General features: G+C 42.7%; 1 protein-coding gene across 1 annotated transcript in view; it reads right to left on the reverse strand.

Moving 5' to 3' along the window:
- Positions 1-2,838: 2,838 nt before the first annotated feature.
- The window catches only part of WDR43 (WD repeat domain 43), a 43,884-nt gene continuing 22,676 nt past the window's right edge, over positions 2,839-24,046 (reverse strand). Inside the window, exons 12-18 of the mRNA XM_060754123.2 lie at positions 19,879-19,965; positions 18,106-18,137; positions 17,065-17,128; positions 16,790-16,903; positions 13,497-13,566; positions 4,367-4,419; positions 2,839-4,011 (exon numbers count right to left, since the gene is read on the reverse strand). Of these exons, the coding sequence (XP_060610106.2) occupies positions 3,865-4,011; positions 4,367-4,419; positions 13,497-13,566; positions 16,790-16,903; positions 17,065-17,128; positions 18,106-18,137; positions 19,879-19,965 (567 nt within the window). The 3' untranslated portion in view covers positions 2,839-3,864. The remainder of the gene's footprint in view (positions 4,012-4,366; positions 4,420-13,496; positions 13,567-16,789; positions 16,904-17,064; positions 17,129-18,105; positions 18,138-19,878; positions 19,966-24,046) is intronic.

Consider the following 24,046-nt stretch of genomic DNA (forward strand, 5'->3'; position numbering starts at 1 on the left):
AAGAGACCTCATGGGCCATCCAGTCCAACCCCTTGCCAAGGAGCAGGAAAATTGCACTCAAAGCACTGACAGATGGCCACCCAGCCTGTTTAAAAGCCCCCAAAGAAGGAGCCTCCACCACACTTCGGAGCAGAGAGTTCTACTGCTGAACAACTCAGGAAGTCAGGAAGTTCTTCCTAATGTTCAGATGGAATCTTTCTTGTAGTTTGACCTTCTTGACACTATACTCATATTGATGCAGCCTAGGATCACATTGGTTTTCTAATCTACTCCTCCACACTGTTGACTCATATAGGAGCTCATATACTAAAATACGAGTCATAGAAGTAAGCTAATCAAAGATTTGAAGAACGTAAAAAGGGACGGGTGAAGAGAAGATTTGGGTAAGTATGAGTGGTACCAGAGGTGAGGAAAGGCTACAAAATTGAGGTTTGCCTCTGAAAGAAGGCAGATACTAGAAAGATGGTCCAAAGACAGGGAAAAGCTGTAACAGATAGAACACTCAGCCAGGGTGAAGTACTAAATAGGGTTTTGGAGACTGGAATTGAGTTCAAATATTAATGTAATTTAACAAACTCCTCTTTGGCTATTCTGATAGATGGTCTGGTCATGCTTACAATAATGAACCCACAAAAGAGCACATCCTCCGGCTCACAGAGGGGTCACCTTGAAGGCTAAGTACCCAATCCAAGGAGGAATGAATAAGGGGCAAAGGAAGAGGTAATGGACAGAAGCCCAAGGGATGGAGAAGGGAGTGTTATGGCACATGTCTGACACCCAATGGCCATCTGTGGAATAAACATTTCTGGAATATAGCAGTGGTTCTCAACCTGTGGGTCCCCAAGTGTTTTGGCCTACAACTCACAGAAATTCTAGCCAGTTTACCAGCTGTTAGGACCTCTGGGAGTTGAAGGCCAAGACATCTGGGGACCGACATGTTGAAAACCACTGCTATATAGGATCTCAGATACTAAAACATGAATGTCCTAAAAGTCAGCTAGAAAGGAAATGTACTCTTTATTTGAAGAAGAGTAGAAGAAAGAACAAATGAACACTGGGTACATCTGCATATCACAACGAACCACAGCTTAGCGCTTAAACCATGAATCATCCAACTATGGCTTCTCTTGCCTATTTCTGATTTCAAGTTCATATTCAGGTATTTTGCTTATTACTTCAATAAAAAACCTAAAAATCCTGCTAGGTCTTAAACCCAAAATGTCTATTTTTCCCACCTCTATTTATAATATTGTCACTTCACATATTTTAGGGGCTGTAGGATATCCTGGGAGATTCAACATCTTTCTTCTCTATTTTGTTAGTTGTGTGTTCCATTTGTTCTTTTTGAGTTGACATTATTTCCTTTCCTTCAATAAGCTATCCATATGGCCCTCCTATTCCTAACTTTATCTACACAATACGCATGCACAACTGATCAGGCTGATAACATGGTAAGGTATGGACATGTGAGAAAAGAGAACTGAAAAAACAACAACACAGATGACCCTTTTAGATATGTGCCTTACCGGGGACAGAATTCCTTGCCAATCTCCATCATATAAGTTTCTGAAGCAGTTCAGCAGATAGTACAATATATACAAGAGTCACAAAGAGTGTTCCAACTCTCTAACAACTACAGACATACCTTCATTATCAAGGACTCTGACAAAATCTGTTTATGCCAATACAGCTTCCACTTTACCTTTTGTCTTGTACTTAATTGGAAATGTTTTAGCAGCATCATTACTTAGGCAATGGTTAATCAAAGCTAGAAAAGATATGCATCAGGTAGCAATAGTGTAACTGCAGCAAACATTGCAATAAACTCTATTCTATTGTAGCTGTGCACATACACGTAAAATAAATGGCTCAATTTAGAAAAACTTAAGGAGCATGTTTTAACAACAAAATAGGGCTATTTCAAGAGTCTCTCCCACCATATTAAAGAAGCATAGATGTGCAAGTTTAGCTACCAAAATGGAAATTAAGAAAAATGGAGATTGGTTAAAGGAAATAATCAACCCTGGCTACACTTCTGAAGATATGTTCAACTACAGTAGAGTATTGCTTATCCAACTTAAACAGGCCAGCAGAATGTTGGATAAGCAAAAATGTTGGATAATAAGGAAGGATTAAGGAAAAGCCTATTAAATGTCAAATTTTACAAATTAAGCACCAAAACATCATGTTTAACAACAAATGGACAGAAAAAGCAGTTCAATACACAGTAATGCTATGTAGTAATTACTGTATTTATGAATTTAGCACCAAAACATCACAATGTATTGAAACAGCTGTGGATCCAGGCAGGAGGCAGACTGCGTTGGATAATAGAGCGTTGGATGAGCGAAGGCTGGGTAAGCGGGTCTACTGTACATCTAGAAAGCTCTACATGTTTTTGTTCACTTATGCATTCTTAGTTCTGAAATGTTTGTGGGGAAAGTCTGCAAAGGTCAGAGGAAGAAGTAGCTCTCCTGGGTTAAGGCAAGGAAGGAATGGGGGGTGAAGCCCAAGGGCAGATATTTTTGCTGGCATGACATCAAATATCCTGAGCTCTCCTGGGTGATCAATCATTCTCCTGAAGGACCTTGCCTCACAATTTACTTGTGAATACAAACCCCAAAGTGACAGTTATCCCACATTCTGCCAACATAGATGACAGGACAAATCCTCCCAAGGAACAAAAACAAGAGAACAAATGAGAACTAGAATCTGGGAACTTGATGCCCTGAAAATGGAAATAACTGATCAAAATCCCACCTGCAAGAACTCAACCTAGGACCCTCCCCTCCCCTACATACATACATACACACACACACACACAACAAACAAGACTAGTTCTTGATAAAGGTAAGGTATATTTATTCACTTTACAAAGGAGGGCAGTATTTGGTTGCAACAGCTCCAATTATAAACAAATATAACTGTACATTTTACTGGTGAATGGCTCGAAACCTCGTTCTTAAAAACTGTTCATACCATTTCATCTTGACTGCATTAATAACATCCCATGTTCTCCCGCTAAGATTAAAAATGGATAATAAATGCAGTATGCTTTGTGTTACATTATTCACAAGCCTCTGCCCCCCTTTCATTATTATAATTATTTTGTGGCCATTGTTATTATTTACTGTACCAAAGACAGAACTTTTTCTGAGTCAGAAGTGACTTATGTACAAGCGCTATTAAAACAAAAAGTCCGGAACCATCATTGAGTCTTTTTGGAAGTACAAGAAGTGTCTGATCTGCACGCGCACATAAAAAAATCAGTTTGGTTTTAAAAATAATATGCTGTTTTCAACCTTGTTAGCACTGTTATCGCTACCAAGGCATGAATAATTCTGTTATGAAGGAATGGACCTGCAAAGAGAGGATAAAAGGAAGAACTATCAAGAAAATCCAACAGGATGTTTTAGGTCTTACAAAAATATTTATTCTCTTCCAAAAAAAAATGTAGCAAGATGCCAACTTGAAAAGGAAGTAACCAAAGAAGGTCAAGAAGAGACAGAGTGGTCTTCCCTCCAGAATTTGGAACTGATAAACAAAGCTGCAGCAAGTTTACCATCCAAAGGGCCTTGGTAAACCATTTCACTTGAGATGCAAAATAAATGTCCAAGTAAAAGGGCAACTTGCCAACTATGCAGAAGAGAAATATTTCACCATGATCCCAGGAAACTCAGGCCATAAGAATCAAGAAGGCTGGCATTGTTATTACACATTCTGGAGTTGGGAACAGAGTGTCCTAATATGCTGGCCAGGTATCAAGTCTGCATTCCCTTGTGTGATGCAAGCAGTTTCCAGCATGGCAATCCAGAAATTAATCATTTTGGTGGCCAGCTCCAATCGGCTTTTGAAAAGTTAATGCTATTCTTCTTCACTTTCATTTTCTGGGTCCAAATCTGATTCACCATTGATTTCTTTATCTACGGCCATCTCCTCTTCCTTATCTGATAATTCGTCTCTTCCACTGTTCTTCTCATCTTCTTCCTCATCCTCTTCATCCCAATTCTCCTGCAAGAGTGAGCAATCACATATGTTAGCTATTTTTTTTTTCATGCCAGGAACAACTTGAGCCACTGCAAGTCACTTCCGGTGTGAGAGAATTGGCTGTCTGAAAGGACGTTGCCCAGGGAACGCCCAGATGTTTCACCATCCTGTGGGACACTTATCTCATGCCCCCACATGGGAAGCTGGAGCTGACAGGCAGGAGCTCACCCCACTCCCCAGATTCGAACTGCCGGCCTTTCGGTCAGCAGTCCTACTGGCACAAGGGTTTAACCAATTGTGCCACTGGGGACTCCCATGTTAGATATTGCAATCATGTTTAAACCAATTGCCTTTCAAGCATACCAAGATTTTTACTTACATCTGAGTCTTTTTCTGCCACCATCTCATCCTCTGAACTTTCTTCTGATGATTCTATGAAGAGAGAATATAAGAACTTCATGCAGGCCTTTTTCCAAATTGATGCTAACAGTATGCAATCTCAATAAGATAGTTCAGTAGATCAAAAATAATTTTGCTGGCAGAAAAGAGGGACTTCAGCAGCATTCAAACTTCAACGCCAGCCCCAATCCTTTAAGTGAAAAATGGACATATTGGCTTCAAGCAACAACAAGGTAGCACTGACTGACGCGGTCTTCATGGCTATAACCCTCTATGAAAAAGCCAATCTTAGTCTTTGAACAGTCTGATACAAGACGGTGGTATTATTCTAGGGATTCAAGAAACTATGAGAGTATCCTATTTGTGTTGGTCCACATGTTCTTCCTAACTAGTATTTTATACACATTTTCTTCTACAGAATTCACTATTAATTTAATTTACATACTGCTGTTTTCTCAGAGTCCAGGAAGCAGAATTATGTTTGCTTCTCCTTGCTGGCCCCAACATCGGCATGACCAATGGAATGAATAAAAAGGGGCTTCTATTCCCATACACAGGAATGAAAAGGCAACTTTTTTGAGTGCACGAAGGAGGCAATAGGACATCCAAAGCTGAAGACAGTGCTGGCATGCCGACCCAAGTCCATATTCTCCAAACTAGAAGTGATCAAATGTAACAGAGTGGGGGCCACTTTTCCTTATAGAGTGCACCTTCCCATCCACACCCTATAATATACTTTTTGGTCCACGTATGAGGGGGTGCTGATAACTCTTTGGCTTTACCCAGAAAGAAACAAGATAGGAAGATGAAACTTTACACGTATTCCACATATTCTCTGCTGATATCAACATACTTCTTACATTGGTATTCCAAGTTCTGTAAGCCTTGCAAAAAAGAAGGATTTCGGATGTGCCACAAACCACTCATCCGTAGCAGCCATGGGATAAGAAATAGTGTGAAATTTGATACCCTTGAGGTGTTTCTTCAGGTTTGGAAACAGATGATAGTTGGAGGGAGCTAGAGCTGGTGAATAAAGTGGGTGGTCCACCAGCTGGAAGCCAAGCTTCACTAGTTTTGCTATGGTCACTTGTGCAGTGTGAGCGGAGGCACTGTCTTGCAGGAACAAGATTCCTTTGGATAGCTGCTGTGCCTTTTGGCCTTCAGAACTGCCTTCAATTGGTCCAAAAGTTTTGTGTAATATCTTGCATTGACGGTGGAACCATTTTGAAGGTAGTCCGCTAGCAGCACACCCTCCTTATCCCAGAACACAGACACCATCACCTTAGTGGCTGATTTTTGCACCCTGAACTTCTTTGGACGAGGAGAGCCACTGTGCCTCCACTCTTTTGACTGCTCCTTGGTTTCAGGGTCAGGCAAAGAAATCCAGGTCTCATCCATAGTGGCCAGTCAATCCAGGAAGTTCATATTAGTCCGGAACACTGACAAATGGACCGGGAAGTTTTCACTCACATGTCTTTCTGATCTGTTGTCAAACATTTGGGGGCCCACTTTGCAGAGAGCTTCTTTGTGTTCAAATGTTCATGGATAATGACACAAACATGTTCATGAGAAATGCAAGTTGCTTACCTGTAACTGCGTTTCCACGAGTGATAGTCTGTGAAATTCGCACATAATGGGTTTTATTCTGCGCATGCGCAGCTGTTCGGAACCTTCTAGAATTTTCAAATAGAAACTTTTAATTGGCGGGCGCCCCGCCCAAACTCCCCATACTATAAATGCCCAAGGCGGGAACCTCGGCTCAGTTCCGCAGCCGCTATCAGCAGCTATAGAACAAGCATGACTACTGCGGGGAGGTCGGGCGGGGATGTGCGAATTTCACAGACTATCACTCGTGGAAACGCAGTTACAGGTAAGCAACTTGCATTTCCCCTTCGTGTAGTCTGTGAAAAACGCACATAATGGGTGAAATAGCAAGCTACCAACCTTTGGAGGCGGGAGTCATGCGACACTGGAAAACAACACCGCTCTGCCAAAAGCTGTATCCTTCTCGCCATCGCATCTAGCCTGTAGTGGGCGGCGAATGTTGACGAATTGGACCACGTCGCTGCTTTGCAGATGTCATCAATTGGAATACCCCTCAGGAAAGCTTGTGAGGTTGACACCGCCCTTGTGGAGTGGGCGTGAATCTGCTGAGGGGGCTCTTTCTTTGCCAACAGGTAAGCAAGTCTGATGGTCGAGACGATCCACGAAGCGAGGCGCTGGGAGGAGACAGGCAACCCTAGAGAGTCCTGGCGGTATTTCAGAAAAAGTTTGACTGACTTTCTGTGAGGTGCAGTTCTGTTAGTGTAAAATGCTAGAGCTCGTCTGACATCTAGCGAATGCAGTGAAAACTCCAGAGGGGAAGAAGGGTTTTGGAAGAAGGCTGGTAGGGAAATGTCTTGTGAGAGGTGAAATTTAGACACAACCTTTGGCAAGAAGTCGATGTCTGGTCGGAGGACCACCTTCTCTTTGTGGAATCGTAGGTAAGGCGCGTCGACTCTCAGAGCACAGATTTCACTCACTCTCCTGGCCGATGTAATGGCCACGAGAAAGGCCGTCTTCCATGAGAGATGCGAGAGGTCGCATGTGGCCAGTGGCTCAAAGGGTGGCTTGGAGAGTTGCGACAACACCAGCTCTAGACTCCACGCTGGGGAAGGGGGTATGACAGGTGGGTGCAAGTTGGAGTACCCCTTAAGGAAGAGCCGTATCATGGGGTCATGGAAGCACGATGGGCGACCTGTTTGTCTCCAGTACCATGATAGTGATGCCAGGTAGCATTTAATGGAGGATAAAGAGAGCCCTTTGTTGGACAAATGGACCAGAAAGTCCAGTATGACTCCCGTCGGGGCTTCCCAGGGGTCAACATTTAGGGGCTTGAGGTATTCCCTGAAGCGTGCCCATTTGTACGCATAGGCCTTCTTGGTAGTGGTCTTCTGGGCTGCTGCAATTATGCCCTGGACTGCCTCCGAGAGAGGGGCTTGGCTCGGATCCTCCATGCTGTGAGGCGTAGCGAGGCGAGGTCTGGGTGATACACCCGGCCCTCCTGGATCGAGAGGAGGTCCGGTCTGTCTCGTAGATGGAGGTATTCGCCCCTCGAAGCTGTGAGGAGGGGGGCGAACCAGTGCTGGCGCGGCCACCAGGGGGCGACCAGTATCGCATCCGCGTTGTCCTCGATCAATTTGGACAGCACCCTGGGAATCAGTGGGATTGGGGGAAAGGCGTATAGCAGGCCCGGTGACCAGGTGAATATGAATGCGTCCCCCATGCATCCCTGGGTCGATCCGGGGCGACGTCTGGCACAAAACGTGTCGCACTGTGCGTTTACTGGCGACGCAAACAGATCCAGGGTTGGTTGGCCCCAATGGTGGGACAGGAACCGGAACTCGTCTCGATGAAGTTGCCACTCGTGATTTGATGTCTGAGTTCGACTGAGGGAATCGGCGAGAGTGTTGTCCTCTCCCGGGAGGTGCACTGCCGTGAGATGTATTCTTCGTGGGATGCACCATTCCCATATTGCTGTGGATAAGGTGAGGAGGTCGGAGGAGCGCGTCCCGCCTTGCTTGTTTATGTAACATTTTACAGTTGTATTGTCCGTGAGGAGCTGTACAGCGCGCCCGGTGATATGGGGCTCGAAAGCACGCAGGGCCTTCTGGACGGCTAGGAGCTCGAGATAATTTATATGGTAGGATGCTTCCTCGTGAGACCATCTGTCGTGCACTGTCAGATTCCGGAGGTGAGCCCCCCATCCTTGGTTGGATGCATCTGTTGTGAGACAGTGGGATGGGCACGGTTGTCTGAAGGCCATGCCTGCAAGGACGTGCTCCTCCCGTGTCCACCATCCGAGGGACTGCAGGACCTGATGCGGTGGGTACAGGCGGATGTTCTGGCTGTCGCGTTGGGGCTTGAACGCTCTGACGAACCAATGCTGCAGCGGGCGCATCCGCAGCCTCGCAAACTTGATGACCGACGTTGTCGAGGCCATGTGCCCGAGCAGAGATTGGAAGGCCCACGCGGTGGCTCCCCCTTGTGTGCGGATGTCTTCTATCGCTAACTTGATGGCCTGGAAACGGTCTTGTGGTAGGAAGGCCTTTTCTGAGATGGAGTCTATGGTAGCACCGATGAATTGGATGCATCTTGAAGGAATCAGGTTGGATTTCTCGAAATTGACGATGAGGCCAAGGCTCTGTAAGAGAGACAGAGTGTAGGTGAGGTCCGATTGAAGCTGAGATCTCGATTCTGAAGTTATCATCCAATCGTCCAGGTATGGGAAGATTGTTATTCCCCTTTGTCTCAGGTGCGCGGCTACCACCGCTACGCACTTCGTAAAGACCCGAGGCGCAGATGTAAGTCCGAATGGTAGGACATTGTAAGAAAACAGCTGGTCGTCTATTGCGAAACTTAGGAACCTTCTATGGTCCCCCCTAATTGAAAAATGAAAATACGCATCGCGGAGGTCAAGAGTCACGAACCATGACCCTTTCTGCAGCAACGGGAGGATGTTCGCTAGGGTGATCATGCAAAATTTACGAGGCTTTATGAAGAAGTTGACATCTCTTAAGTCCAGGATGGGGCGGAGGCCTCCGCCTCTCTTTGATATCAAAAAATACCTGGAGAAAAAACAGTCTTTAGCCTCTGCTGGGTGGATCCTGGAGATGGCCCCTTTCTCCAGGAGGGTTGAGATCTCTTCGAGGAGCTGAGGGGAGGATGGTGTTACCTTGATGGCTCCCACCGGGGGCCAAGATTCGAATTCTATAGCATAACCTCGCTCCACTATGGAGAGGACCCAAGAGTCCGTGGTTATCCTCCTCCACGCGTGCAGAAAAGGGGCCAGGCGGTCCCTGAAGGTCCCCCGCTGGAGGGATGGGAGGCTGTCATCACAACAAACAGAACTAGTAAACGGTGAACTTGGCTGAACGGTGCCAACTATAGAACTTGAAACTTGAGAAACTGTTGAGAAAGATGGAGATCTACTTCCAGCCCAAGGGCTAGAAGCGGCGCCTCTGGCGCTCGGGTTGTTTACCTCCGCCGCGTTGTTGGCCCCTATACGGGAGAGATGGTTTCCTGGCGGCTGGTGCGGGGGCCGCAGGGCATTGTCGTCCTCTATAGGCTGGAGGGCTGTAACGTCTTCGATGTTGATGAAAACGGCTTGGCCAGTATTGTCTGTGGTGCTGCGACAGATAGGGAGAGAAACCATATTTATGAGCTGTCTGTCTCATCTTCTGGGTATGCTCTAGTTGGGAGTCCGTCTCTGGGTTAAAGAGGCCGGACTCGTCCATTGGGAGGTCCTCTATCACTGTCTTTGCTGACTGCGATAAGCCGGAGCCCCTCAGCCAGGCGTGGCGGCGCAAGGCCACCGCTGTCGCCAGAAGCTTGCCCGCGGCATCGGCTGTGTGTTTGGCCAGGTCTTTTTGAAAGGAAGCCAGAAGCATCGCTTCCTGATGGAAGGCTTTCGCCAGCATCTGCTCGCTTGGTGGGAGCATGTTGAAGTATCCTGCTATCTTGCCCCAGAGGTGTTCTTGGTAGCCTGCCATGTAAGCCCCGTAATGGGCCATCCTGGAGGCGAGGCAGGCCGAAGCGTAGATCTTCTTCCCCAACATTTCCAGCTTCTTCCCTTCTTTGTCCGAGGGGGTGGATTGGGATCTCTGGGATGGGCAAGGCTGGCTAACATCCACTACGATGGAATTGGGCTTAGGCTGCTTGGCAAGCCACGGCGCAGCGGAAAGATCCACCTTGTAGAGATTTTCTGCGCGCTTGGGTGTGGCGGGCACTGCTGACGGGGCAACGCCCTCCGCCTTGCTGAGCTGCAGGAGGAACGGAAGGGAAGGCAGAACAGTCGTTGGAGGGTCGTGTTGTTTGGAGGAGGGAAACATCGGGTCCTCTACGACCTTTGTAGACTGGGGCACCAACAATTGGAGGGCCTTTGAAAGCCTTATCAGCAAGGCAGAAAAACCTCCGAGCTCCTCCGCGGAGAGTGCTTCTGAGTCAGGTTGTGGCTCCGGGGGGGAGTGGGGGCAGTCTTCAGAATCCGAGGAGCCCGAGAGAAAAACAGCATCGGCCCTTGGAGTAGCAGCTCTCGGTGCCGAGGGCTTAGGTGCCGGAACCGAGGGGCCCGCAGCAGGTGGCGCTGGAGCTGCGCTGGGCTGGCTGGGTTGCTGTATGTCTGCTCGCGATGACGGTGCCGCCCCCGTCTGAGTGAGGCTTGTGCTAGGGGGCGTGGCCGCCGTAGGAGGGAGGGAGTGGTCTGCGTGCTCTGCGTATTGGCAGCAAGAAACATGGCGGCAACAGCCTCTTTCCATATGAGGAAGGGCATACTTATAATGAGCGCGCTCCCTGAGGCATCTAGGGTGGTGGCACTCCGGGGAATAGTCCCCTTCATAGTAAGATCCGGTCGGGCTGCGGGAACGTGAGCTCCATGAGCTAATAGATGGGGATCTGCGTCGGTGCCGATGCACGTGGCGCGGCCGGCGCTCCAAGGAGCGTCCTCTTCCCCCATCTCCCCTATGCACTATTGGTGGAGAGGGGGGGTCTCGGCCCTGCTGAGGCAGCCCAGGAGGGGTTGAAGATTGTCCTGCTTCTTGTGAGACCACAGGTAAGTCGGCAGTTGGGGGCCCCGTGGCTAATATCGGGGCACCCTGGGGCGCGCTGTTCAATGGGAGTTCTTCAGCAGGGGAGAGCGTTGGAGGGCTGGGCACCATTTCCTCCGACCTAGGTGCTTGGTCCGCCATTTTTGGTGTTTCTCCCCGCGCCCCTGCGGGGGCATCGGCGCCTCGCTGGGCTGCGCCCCTCGTTGCATGGGGGCTTGGGGGCGAATTGCCGCCGAGTTGCCCCTTCTTCTTCCCTTTTTTGAGCCCATCCTTGTGCTTATGGGAGGTTTTCCCTTGTTTCGGCGGCTTGGGCTTTTTAGCGGGCCCCGGCCGAGAGTCGTCCCCCGTTTCCTGCTCCTGCAGGGATAGCTGGGAGGGAGCTAGCCCCGAATCCCGGTCTTCCTGGGGCTCCGAAAGCGCCTCTGATGCCGGGCGCTTCTCCGCTCGGGTGGCGGCAGGGGCTAAGGCCCTTTCATACAACAGGGCTTTGAGCCTGGATTCTCGATCCTTCCGGGCCCTGGGAGTAAAAGCCAGGCACACCTGGCAGGATTGGGGCCAATGGGATTCCCCTAGGCAAAGCAAACACATGGCGTGCCCGTCTGAATCGGGCACCTTGCCGCCGCAAGAGCTGCATTTTTTAAAGAATGAGGTGCTCATTGGAAGATGAGGACTGGCCTGAGAGTAGTCAAAGAACGTTCCGTGGTCGATGGGCAGGAGAAATTCACAAATCCGAAGGCTTTCCGAGTCCAAAAGAGAGTAAAAACAGTCCGCTAGTAACTCGCTAGAGGTTCCAAACGCTGCTGATCGCGGAAAAGGAACTGAGCCAAGGTTCCCGCCTTGGGCATTTATAGTATGGGGAGTTTGGGCGGGGCGTCCGCCAATTAAAAGTTTCTATTTGAAAATTCTAGAAGGTTCCGAACAGCTGCGCATGCGCAGAATAAAACCCATTATGTGCGTTTTTCACAGACTACACGAAGGGGAAATCCCCATGACGTCTTCTATTTCTTTAACTGAAATTCGCCGATTCTCCAGTATGAGGTTGTGCACAGCATCGACGATCTCCGGAACAACCACCACTCTCAGTCGTCCAGGACGTTCCTCAGCATGGGTACTGAAGTGGCCCATTTTAAATTAGGTAACCCAGTTCTTAACTGTAGAATATGAAGGGCACTGATCCCCCAATGTCTGCGACATATCACCATGAATATCCTTCGTTGACTTTCCTTGCAGAAACAGGAATTTTACCACTCCTCTGCTCTCATTTGCTGTGAATATCGCCTAAGACTCCGCCATTTTGTTTTCCCACGTGCCTAGATCATTGTTGCCAAAAGCTACAATCACAAAATTTTGCAAACATTTATGAGACAAATAAAGCTTTCATGTGATGTAACATTCATTACCATAGAAAAAAAAACAAAAAAAAAAAACACAAAGCCAAAGACTTATCAGCAGCCCCTCATATTTGTCAAAATGGCAACCAAAACTGCTGAGTCCATTACTTCCAATTGCCATTTAAGCTGAAATATGGTTGGAGAAAACAGATAATAGGGATATTCTCAGGGAGCCTTTCTAGATTTTTTAAAATATATATACGGGTTCAGTGTGAAAATTGCCTCCAAAACTACTACTATTGATAAGAATGGTCAGAAAGAAACAGACAGAAACTAAACAGGATATTCCTGCTCACTACCCAAGACATCTCCATTGAAGCCAGTGTTATAGATCGGCAAGAGGCTGAAGATGAGGGGCTGGTTTTATCAGAGGTTGTGAGGCCTGAGGGGTTTTTTAGTGAGGGAAATGAGGGGATTTTGAATCAGGATTATGCCTGGGGAATGGGCCTGTGTCTAATGAGAGGGAAACAGCTTCAGAACAGAGCAGACAGAGAGATGCGATGACAGCCGATAGAGAAAACCTTTACCCTAGTGGTTCCATAGCAACGAGTTAGAAGGGAGAGAGAGTCCCCCTGAGAACACACCTGCAGTTAGTAGGAGTTAGAGGCTCAATCTACAGGAGGTCACGGAAAGAAGGTCATGGAAAATTTGTGAGAGACATTAGGGTGAGAAATCTTTGAAGCAACAGAGCAGATATAAAAGATATGATTTAATGGTTTAAGGTGTTTACATTAAAGGACTGTTTCTGTTTTCTTTTTTTGAAGAGTCAGATTAGGCAACGCTGCACTACCGTGTAGATTTTGGGTCTTGTTTTATGTCCATGTCTAAGGTCTTTGGAAAAGTCTTGTACTCATGTTCATGGATTCACGTGTTAAGAAGTTTCTGTATTCCTGATTTTGGATTTATGCCTATGTTTTGATTCCTGTTTTTTTCCTATACCTGGTGGCTTTTTGAATGCATTTTCCTATTGCTTTCTGGATATTTCTGTTTGGACATTGCTTATTATATTACCTTTTGCCTTTTACCTTTTTATAATTGCTTTTCGTAATAAACTACTTAGTTATACTATTGGACTCCCGTGTGGTGTTGTGTAAAGGTGAATTTCAGGCTAGAGTGCAACAGCCGCTTTGCTTACCTTCCTCATATACCAGCTTTGCAGTCTGGTCAACCTCAGGCCCATCCTGTGCGTTTTTCAAAGCTGCAACCTGAGAAGCAATGCATGACATTACTATGAGCTGTTACTACATTTTGCAACCATACAATCCCTCATGTGTGGCACTTGCACTATTTACATGAAGTAAGACAAATGATGTGCATGCAATTGAAATGAAGTGCCATTGAATGTGACCAGTTGCAGTCATATAAAGTCGTAACGTTAAATACTAATTACACTTTTGTCGAGTCAACAATGCCCTACACCCAATGAGTGTTAATCCACTGAATCAAAAGAATATACATAAATTCTGATTTACTAAGTTCTAAAAGATTTGGTACAGTTAACTAGAAATTAGACTTAGCCCGAAGTCTACTTCTCACCATTTGATTAAGAGAACTTTTTGAAAATTGGAAGTGTCAGTGAATCTGCAAAATGTGTATCACATTTAAACTGTTCATGCAACAGTGAAATATCATACAATACTGCATCAAGTATGATTTTCAGAAGACTTCCATAGAAATATCCTTCCTTGCCTCAGGCAGACACTAACACTTCTTTTGGCATCTTAACAGCTAACAATGCAATTGTGATAAACTTTTGTCAAAACAAACCTTCTCTGCCAAGTGCAGAAAGTGTTATATTCTCAGTGGGCAAATAAGTTACACTGTGTGTATAAACATGTACGGTTTCCAGATGCTTTTTAATGCACAGTATGTTTATGTCACACTAAAACAATTAGGCTTTAAGGAGTCACAGAACATTCTGTTACTAAAAATACCTTCATTAATATGATGCTATTCAAACCAATGTTTTAGATTCAGGAGAGTATGGTATACATTGTGATGGAAAAGTAACACTCAGAAAAGAAAATCGAATCTCTAAAGCCCAGAGGAACCTATTAAAAGGAAGTGCTGTGGAAATCCATGCTGTAAACCTCCTCCTGCTGTGGCAAGCTTAAGCCCACTTGAGTCCTGGTTTCAGCATTATTAACCCTCAGACACCAGGGAGAAATTGCACCGAATGAGTTGGAAGGTATTTTCTGATCCCAGGAAGAATTCCAGTATTTTGAGGGTCAGCAATTGCCTTAGAAATGAAGTTAAGTTTCACATACAGTTCTTTATTTTTGATCGCCCAAAGAATCCCTATTTCTCAACCCAAGCTCCATAAAAAGTCAATCTACTGAAACCAAGGTATATGGCATCTCTATATGGCGTCCCTCTTTCAGTCCCAGAAAAATGTTGTGGGACATTTCACTTCCAAAATATGGCATTGGCTGGGACAAGATCTCCATTTTTTTTTTTAAAAAAACTATTGATTTACTGGGACATTTATTGTTGGAAGTAATATATGTGGCAAAGTGATGAAACTTAAGGAGATTGCTTACAAACATGCAGGATGTCTAATTAAACTGCAGTGTTTTCGCACTAACTGAAACTGGCATATATCTCTGAAACATCAAATGTTTGGATTTCTCATAAAAGGTAAAGATTTCCCTTTGACATTAAGTCTAGTCATGTCCAACTTGGGGGGGGGGGGGAGGTGCTCATCTCCATTTCTAAGCCAAAGAGCCAGCATTGTGCGCAGACACCTCCAAGGTCATGTGGACGGCATGACTACATGGAGTGGTTACCTTCTCACCAAAGCGATACTTATTGATTTACTCACATTTGCATCTTTTCAAACTGCTAGGTTGGCAGTAGTTAGGCCGAACAGCGGGAGTTCACCCTGCTCCCAGGATTTGAACCACCGACCTTTCGGTCAGCAAGTTGAGCAACTCAGTAGTTTAACCCGCTGTGTCATCGGGGACTTGTGGATTTTTTTAAAGACTATTAACTCCCTTTCTTGTACATTTGCCATTGCTAAATCTTATTTATTCAAAGACTGAAAATATGAGCATCACACTACCAAACTATAAATTCATTATCTGAATAGGTAGCAATGCTGCTGTTTCATACCATTCCTATATCTCAGACTTCCTTAAGCTTTGTATGTTTTCTAGACTGCTTCCTCCTGATCCCTTATTTGAAAGACCATGTGATAAGACACTGCTCTAGCTACTCAAACTCAACTTTCACATAAACTTCTTTCTGCCTGTTTCACTAAAAAAAAGCCGTCCTCCGAAAACCTTGTGTATTGCTGAAGGTTTTATTTCAGTTAACTCACATCTTGACCTCTTTTTGTAACTGTTTCTTGTCCAAGGGACTTCTAGCTAATTGGAGCACTTGCAGGCATAAAACAGGACATCACATAAAGTTCTTTCTTTAGGGAATTTGCAATTGTTTTAAGCTGCTTAATGAAACTAGCTTCTACTACCTTATCAGTTGATTCAGTCTGTAAGCTAAGTGGTAACTTGACTGAATTTTTAAATGTCAAGTCACCCAGGCGTTAGTATTAGAAAGTATTACCTACCCATTCTAATTCTCACATATATTGGTCAGGTACAACATAGAACATGCATTTTATAAAGAAGTATTTGGGAAGAAATACTAAAATTGATGAGAATGGAGAAATTCTTCAATGGCCTAAAATTTTGCTCATGAACAACAAATGGTGCTTAGTAATATATGACGTACCGCAAAGCTGGATTCTATAAATTAATTACTGCAGAAAATTACTGCATTTGGAAGGCTTTGTAATTTAGAACAATTTTTTTTTCATGTCAGGAGCGACCTGAGAAACTGCAAGTCGCTTCAGGTGTGAGAGAATTGTCAGTCTGCAAGGACATTGCCCAGGGGATGCAAGGATGTTTTACTATCCTTGTGAGAGGCTTCTCTGATGTTCCCAGCATGAGGAGCTGGAGCTGACAAAGGGAGCTCATCCGCACTCTCCCTGGATTTGAACCTCCAACCTGTTGGTCTTCAGTCCTGCCGGCACAAGGGTTTAATCCAGTGGTTCTCAACCTGTGGGTCCCCAGGTGTTTTGGCCTACAACTCCCAGAAATCCCAGTCAATTTACCAGCTGTTAGGATTTCTGGGAGTTGAAGGCCAAAACATCTGGGGACTCACAGGTTGAGAACCACTGGTTTAATCCATTGCAACACCAGGGACTCCATTTAGAACAATTAAAAACATTAATTATACTAATTGCTTTAAATAGGACTATTAGAGGTCTTGATTCTCTAGAATTCCGATACACTTGCAAAATTACTGAAAAATGTTCTGCACCACTGACAGTAAACTTCAATGCATTCTCTAACATTCCTCATTCCTTATTCATACTTACTCTGTGCTTCACACCAGTAACCTACTCTGTGCTACAATCTAGTAACTCACCTGGGTAATAATAAGATAGAGTTTCCCATGCAAACGAGACAGTTTCTGCAATGTCTTCACTCTGCTCTCCATCAACTGATACAGCATTCCCAGCTGAGGGACCAGATCCGGCAACTGGGAAGGAAAAAGGACGGCGCGTGAAATGACTGTCAAGCAGCAAAGCGCACACTGCATGAACATCAGGACATTTGCTATTACTTTCAATCCACCTGCTACATCCCCAACGAACCCAACACAAAGTGAAATGCACAGCTCTATCAATCTGACACACTTACTGTTGAAAGGTATGATGTGTGTATAGTCAAAACAGGCTTGAGCCATCGAACCATTTGTGAGGCACTGAAAAAAACAATAAGAAAGAAAATGGTTTGCATTTACTGGCAAGGATTGGAAACACAGATGAATAATCTTTCATCTCTCACACTGATAAAAGTCAAACTACATACATAAGAACAGAAAAATGAATTTACAACATTAAATCAAGGTGTACAACACTGCCTGTGGCAGTTATATAATTTACAGGAATGGGAAGCACTTAACAGCAAAAATTTGCGAGGGCCATGTCTATTGTTTCGAAACGAGTAAGTACTCATATATATCAAAAGATGAGGCTGTCTTATGCAATACACTCGCCCCACCCCCAACACACTCACACACACTGAATTCCCTTCTCTGACCTGCCTTGGCTCTCTATGTGCTTGGACAGAAGACTCTCCTGAAAACTCTAAGAATTCACCAGTCTGCAGTCTTTTATTTGGAAAGATTTAGTCTTGGCTAAATTATCTAAAGCAATGGACTGGTTGAACCTTATCTTTTAGGCAAAATTCAGAACTATCTTTATTTGGATCTAACACCATTCTCTGTTAAGTCATGTCATAATATGTTATGACATATTAGTAACCCGACATGCTCAGATTGCCTTCCAATTTTTTTTTGCAGCAATATACTTCTATGAAATTTTGGAAGTGCTATCCATAAAACATAAGAAGTTAAGATATGAGCTAGTGGATCCCTAAATACTTTTAATACATGACATATTAAGAATCTTGTTTTTTTTAAGTTATTTTGAATTTTTATTATAGTATAAAATTTCATAAATAGAAAACACTTTTAAAAAGAAGAAGGTGCACAAGACTGTTTTCAAAGAGATGCACATTCACATGCAGAAGTTGATGTCAACATTTGAGCATATCTGTTATTCTGAATATCAATAACAACTGGATTGAGGCACCACAATTTTATCGCAATGCATATGAATGCCAAAAAGAAAAGTATTTCCTTTCTAAAATAGTGACAGCAAAATAACTTATGCTTACCTGTACGGGTGACCTTGTAGCCTTTTTGTGAGCTAAAAAGGATAGACAATAGGCATTGATATATAACCAGATGCTAATGCAACCATTTCTCTGAGGCAAGACATATGCATGCACACATCTTATTGAAAGAAAGGTTTTTCTAGCAGAATGTTAATACAGGAACCCCAAAACGACAAACACTATCTAGCTGGATTGCAAAACTTTGGCCATCAAGATCAGAGGAGTAAAACATGGCTCCACTGATGTGAAAGACAGCTTCAGGCTCAAAATTTATTACATTTTTAAATCTGATCTTAGTAAAGTGAGACCTTGGGTTTAAGTACTGGTGTACTGAGTAAATTAGCTGTCATATAGGAATTCTATTAGACAATAGAATAGAATTCAATAAATATTTCAAGTCTGCATATCTGCTTGAACTCACTGTGGGTTTTTAAAAAGAAAAATGCAAAGTAAAAAACAATGAGGTCCCTTAATGTCCAAGAATTACTGAAGTAGAAGTTGGTATGCATATTAAGAACAATAATCTACAACTCTACTCCTCCTTTCCACCTAAGGTCAAGGAAGCTCAATGCTATGGCATCAAAGGATTTGTAGTTTGGTGAGGCATTGGGCACTCATTGTAAAACTACAATTCCTATGACCCGACAGGATTGACCCATGACAGTTAGTGATATAGAACTGAATTATTTGTATAGTGCAGATGCACCCACAAGGTGCACCTGGTCAGGCGAAAGGCAGCTAGGGAAATATTCAGTTTGTGCTATGTGGGGTTTACACTGCACCTAAAAATACAGGTTCATAGCTTGGGGATGCAACTGTGAGTCTGGAAGCCAAGTTTCTGTAGCGACCACAAGTGCTTATTGCACAGTTAAAAGTTTGTGCACTACCTGCACCCGCTCCTTGAGGAATTAGATCAGGCCATAGGAATATATGCCTCAGATACATTCTCACTGGATTACTGTAACACACTCATCATGAAGCTGCCTTTGAAGAGTGTTTGGAAACTTCAGCCGAGCCAAAGAGCTGTGGCCAGATTGCTAACCAGAGTTGCCTACAAGTAACACATAACTCCTTTTCTTGCAACAGCTTTACTGGCTACCAGTCTGTTTCCAAACACAGTTCAAGGGGCCACTTTTAATCTTTCAAAACCTATATGGCTCAGATCCAGTGTATTGAACCAGCCAGTGTTTTGAAGTTTGCTAGGGACACCTATCTCGCTGTCCCACCATCCTCAGAGGTATATCTAGTGGAAAAATTGAGGTCTTCTCTGTAGCTGCCCCCAGACTCTATAACTCCCTTTCCCTTCCAACTTTCTTTTCACAACCAAATAAATACTTTTCTATTCTGACACAGATTTTATGTTTGATTATCCAAAGTCTGCTTAGACAATGTGCTGGATATCACAATTTGTGCTGGTGTGTGTGTTTAATGACGTGTGTTTTAACTGGGATTCAATTTTTATTGCTTAATTGCATTTTAACCTTTTTATTTTGTTGATTTTCTAACCATGTCTTTTTAGCTGTTGTAAGCCACTTTGTATCTCAGTCTGGGAAAATAACAATAATAGTAATATACATGATCAAACAATTCCAATTTGAATACCAAGCAAATTTTCAACTTAGTAACAACCCAAGATCATCAAATCAAACCCATTTCAAATGAAGGGAATGACAGGATACCGCTCTTGTTTATTACATAATTTGTATCTGATTTACTTGAATGAAGAACCTAGTTTACAGTTGGTACTATAGGAGGCAATGCAGTATCTCTTACCTCATGTAGCAGTGGAATGACAGCATGCACAGGCATTCGGGCTACTGTTTTCTTTATTACTGCATCCTTCCTGGTCTGAAGCACTTTCTGTTAAAAATTGAGAAAAGGAACACATCACCAGCTTTAGAAATAGCACCAAAATGCCTGGCATCAATTCACTTGCTGATCCCAGAATTTGTTGCAATTCACTTGTTAACCCCAGAGTTTAAGCCCTACTCATCCAAGAAGAACAACAGATGACCTTGTTTTTCTACTTGTGGTTATTTTGCGCCTTGGAATCCAGCAAATGCAGAGGACCTGCTATATTTTCAAAAAAGTGCTTTTTAAGTATACCATATATAGTCGAGTGCAAGCCGAGTTTATCGGCCCTATTTTAAGGCTGAAAAAGCCCCCCTCGGCTTATACTCGAGTCAAGGTTATTTATTATTTTACTCTGTTATTATGATTATTGTTAACATTTAATTTATTATTTTACTCTATTTACTATTATTACATGTATTATTTTTCTTTATTATTGTTATTATTACATTTATTATTTAACTGTACTTCTACTACTATTATTATTACATGCATTATTTTACTCTATTATTACTAATATTAAATTTTCATTATTTTACTCTATTATTATTATTACATTTATTATTTCACTCTATTTTTATTGGAGGAATACGTAAGCACATTTACTTTGAAGAAGGTTAGAATAATAGTTTAATCAGAGTTGGACAGTCTTAACTTAAATTACAATTTTATGTAAATATTCAAAAGCATTTAACCTACTGATGCCTCAATTAATGTAATTCTATTGGTGTCTATTTTTATTCTAAAATTTACCAGTAGTTGCTGCATTTCCCACCCTAAGTTTATACTGCAGTCAGTATGTTTTCCCATTTTTTGTGGTAAAATTAGGTACCTTTGCTTATATTCAGGTCAGCTTATACTCAAGTGTTTGTTTGTTGATAATCTAGAACTTTATTCCCCTGTTTTAGACCAATCTTGATAAGCACAGTTCTTTGTCAGGGATTAAATGGTAAACAACTATTCAGTCAATAGATCCTATATTACTGCGATGTAATGAAAGAGGAAGAGCACACAGACAAAATTCTTGCACACAGTCGTTAAGCCATGACATGATTGTTTCAAATACAGTTAATGTGCATGACCACATTATATGTAATAACGAAAGTTTTCAATAAAAGACTCAAGAAATGACTACAAAATTATCACAGGATAATCTAATTCTCCAAATTATATCCATCACTTCTACTTGTTCCAAAAAACTCTGCTCAACAAAATGAGAACATACAATGAGAACATAATTTTTTTTTGAAGCGACATAGCATCCTTTTATTGCATTTGTAATCCCCTCCTGGAACGGTTTACTACTCTTGCTATACTTATTACAATTGTACAATCATGAGGATAGTCTTATTTAACTCCTTATATCTATCTTTCCCCTTTATTCTGGAAATGAGACCCTTTCATTTTGCTTCCCAGGTTCTTCTGATTTTGCCCGTCCTATAATAACTTTTCCTTTCACTAATATAATCTTGGAATAAGTAGGTAGTCAGACAAATATTTATACCAAGTTTTTATATCCCATTTTTTGTGGTCCTTCCAGCCTACGGCGACTGAGGCTTTAATTACATCCATCATGTGTTTTATTATTTCCTCCCGTTCTTTAAATCCCCTTTCCATTTTCTGAGTGAAAATTTGAGTGTTGTTCTATATTTATTCCCAATAGCTCCTCCATTTCCTTCTTAATTATTTTATGGAACTTTTCCATTTTTTCACATTTCCACCACATGTGGGTGTATGTTCCGGTTTTTATACACCAAGTTTTTATACTCAAGTATATACGGTTGTTATATTCTAGTATAAACGTTTCTGGCCCAGCTTACCTATCCGAACATATCTCCCTCTATGAACCATCTCAGAAATTAAGATCATATGGGTAAGCCCTGCTCTTGGTTCCACCTCTCTCGCAAGTGCGATTGGTGGGGACGAGACAGAGCCTTCTCAGTGGTGGCTCCTCGGCGATGGATCTCCCTCCCCAATGAAATTAGATCAGCACCCTACCTCCTGGCCTTCAGAAGAAAACTAAAAACTTGGCTGTGAGACCAAGCCTTTGGGCAGTAAGCAGTACAAGGAATGATCTGGGATTATGTGCAATATGATATTTGAAACAGCCTGGACTACAATTGTTGGAATGTGTGATTTTAATGTTTATATTTATATGTTTTTAATTCCCTGTTTTAATGTTAAATGATGTTGTGTTTTATGATTTAACTGATAATGGTATGTTATTAATGTTATGTTAGGTTTCTGTATGGAAGGCATTAAATTTTGCCATAATTATGTTCGAAACAGCTTTGAGACCCCCGCTTGGGGAGGGGAGGAGAAAAGCAGTATACAAGTGAAGTAAGTAAGTAAATAAATAATAGTATTTCAGCTTGATGCCATGAATACAAATGGTGACTGTATCAGCTTCAGTTTGCAAATAGTAAGTTACAGGAAATCTGTAGACAGGTAGCTATTAAGTAAAAAGAGGCATATATGCACTTACAAACTGTTGTTTGCATTAGCTTTTTATTTGCCTACACTTCTTGTTTTTATAGAGAACTCCATACGGTACAAGAACTGTATCAACATTCATTCTTAAATGTGCTTTTTCCAGACTACAAAACTTGCCTTCAACAATATCAAAACATTTGGCTATGAAGGTATTAACAAAATGCATCTGGGAAAAAACAACTCCTCATTCATTTCAGCCCTTTGTGAAGATCAAGTCAGTAACGAGATTGTGTTTGCATTTGAAGTAGATGTCCATAATGCCATGCTGTCAAGAAATAATGTCATCACTGAAGCAAAGACTCTTTAACAAATATGACTGACATATTTGATCAGTCTTCACCTGCAGAGGCAACCTATGCAAATACATCTGAGCTAGTTCCATTCATCTTGGAAGAATTTACTTCATCAGGTTCATATTACAAGGATACTCTTTGCAACTAGATATAGACTACATGCCGGAGATGGCTGATGAAGAAAACTCCTACTCTACATTACTTGTAAGTCACTACTGACTTCTGAAATTCAAAACATTCTAAATTCCAGAACTGTCCACATGGGTGGCCGAGATTGTCACTATAGTGAAACTTCGTTGGAAGCACAAAATCATTTAAAAATATTGTTAAAAGTTGTTTTCAGGCTGCATATGTAAGGTGTATATGAAATATAAATTAACTTAGGTTCTATCTTCAAAAGATTTCATTATGCACATACATACAAAATTGTTATCCCACAATAAAATAAAAATTCCAAATCTACAATCCTTCTGCTCCCAAGCATTACAGATAAGGGATACTCAACCTGAACTACTCCCACCTTTTTCTTGTACATCTGTATGACCTTGAAGTACTTAGCACCTACTGGCTGCTAAACAGTGGAGATGCCACAGGAGAAATTTGGCAAGAATGTTCAAAAGTCTCTCAGCTGTCATGCCAGCTTTGGATTTCCATTTTTAGGAACTTGAGATTCTTAATTCATCTACAAAAGTCTTACTTCCAGCTGCCAAAACTACACAGGAAAGGCAGTTTACAGCCAACAGTAAGACAATGTGACAAAACTGACAAACAGGTATGTCTTACTACAGCCAGGATGGATTCCTCTAAATCACATTTCCAATTTTGGACATCACGCATTCCCTGACACATTAGCCCTGAAGCACAGCTCGGAGGTCTGAACATCTTTACCGCACCTACTCCAAAAAAACAGAAACTTAAAAACTGCCCCCTGACAACGGTTTTAAGCCCAGGAAAGGCATGTTTTCACAACAGGAAGGGAGCAAAAGTAATGTCCTGTTTACAACAACAACAACAACAACCATTTTATTCTTACACCTTGCCACCATCTCCCTGAAGGGACTTGGGGTGGCTTACATATGGGACAAAACACACACAGACACAAATACAAAATAATTCATTGAAGTAAAAACACAATTAAAATAAATACATAGTTAAATACAACAATCCAGATAAAAAACAATTCAATAAAACATTAAGATTATAAAACAGCAACATTAAAACTCAATCAAAACAATACTCACCAAAACCATTTTCTCTTTTTGAGAAAAGATCTTTTCTGAACCTAAAAAAGGTATTTTCTGAGC

The sequence above is a fragment of the Anolis sagrei genome, chromosome 1 (genome assembly GCF_037176765.1).
Source record: "Anolis sagrei isolate rAnoSag1 chromosome 1, rAnoSag1.mat, whole genome shotgun sequence".
Lineage (NCBI taxonomy): Eukaryota > Metazoa > Chordata > Lepidosauria > Squamata > Dactyloidae > Anolis > Anolis sagrei.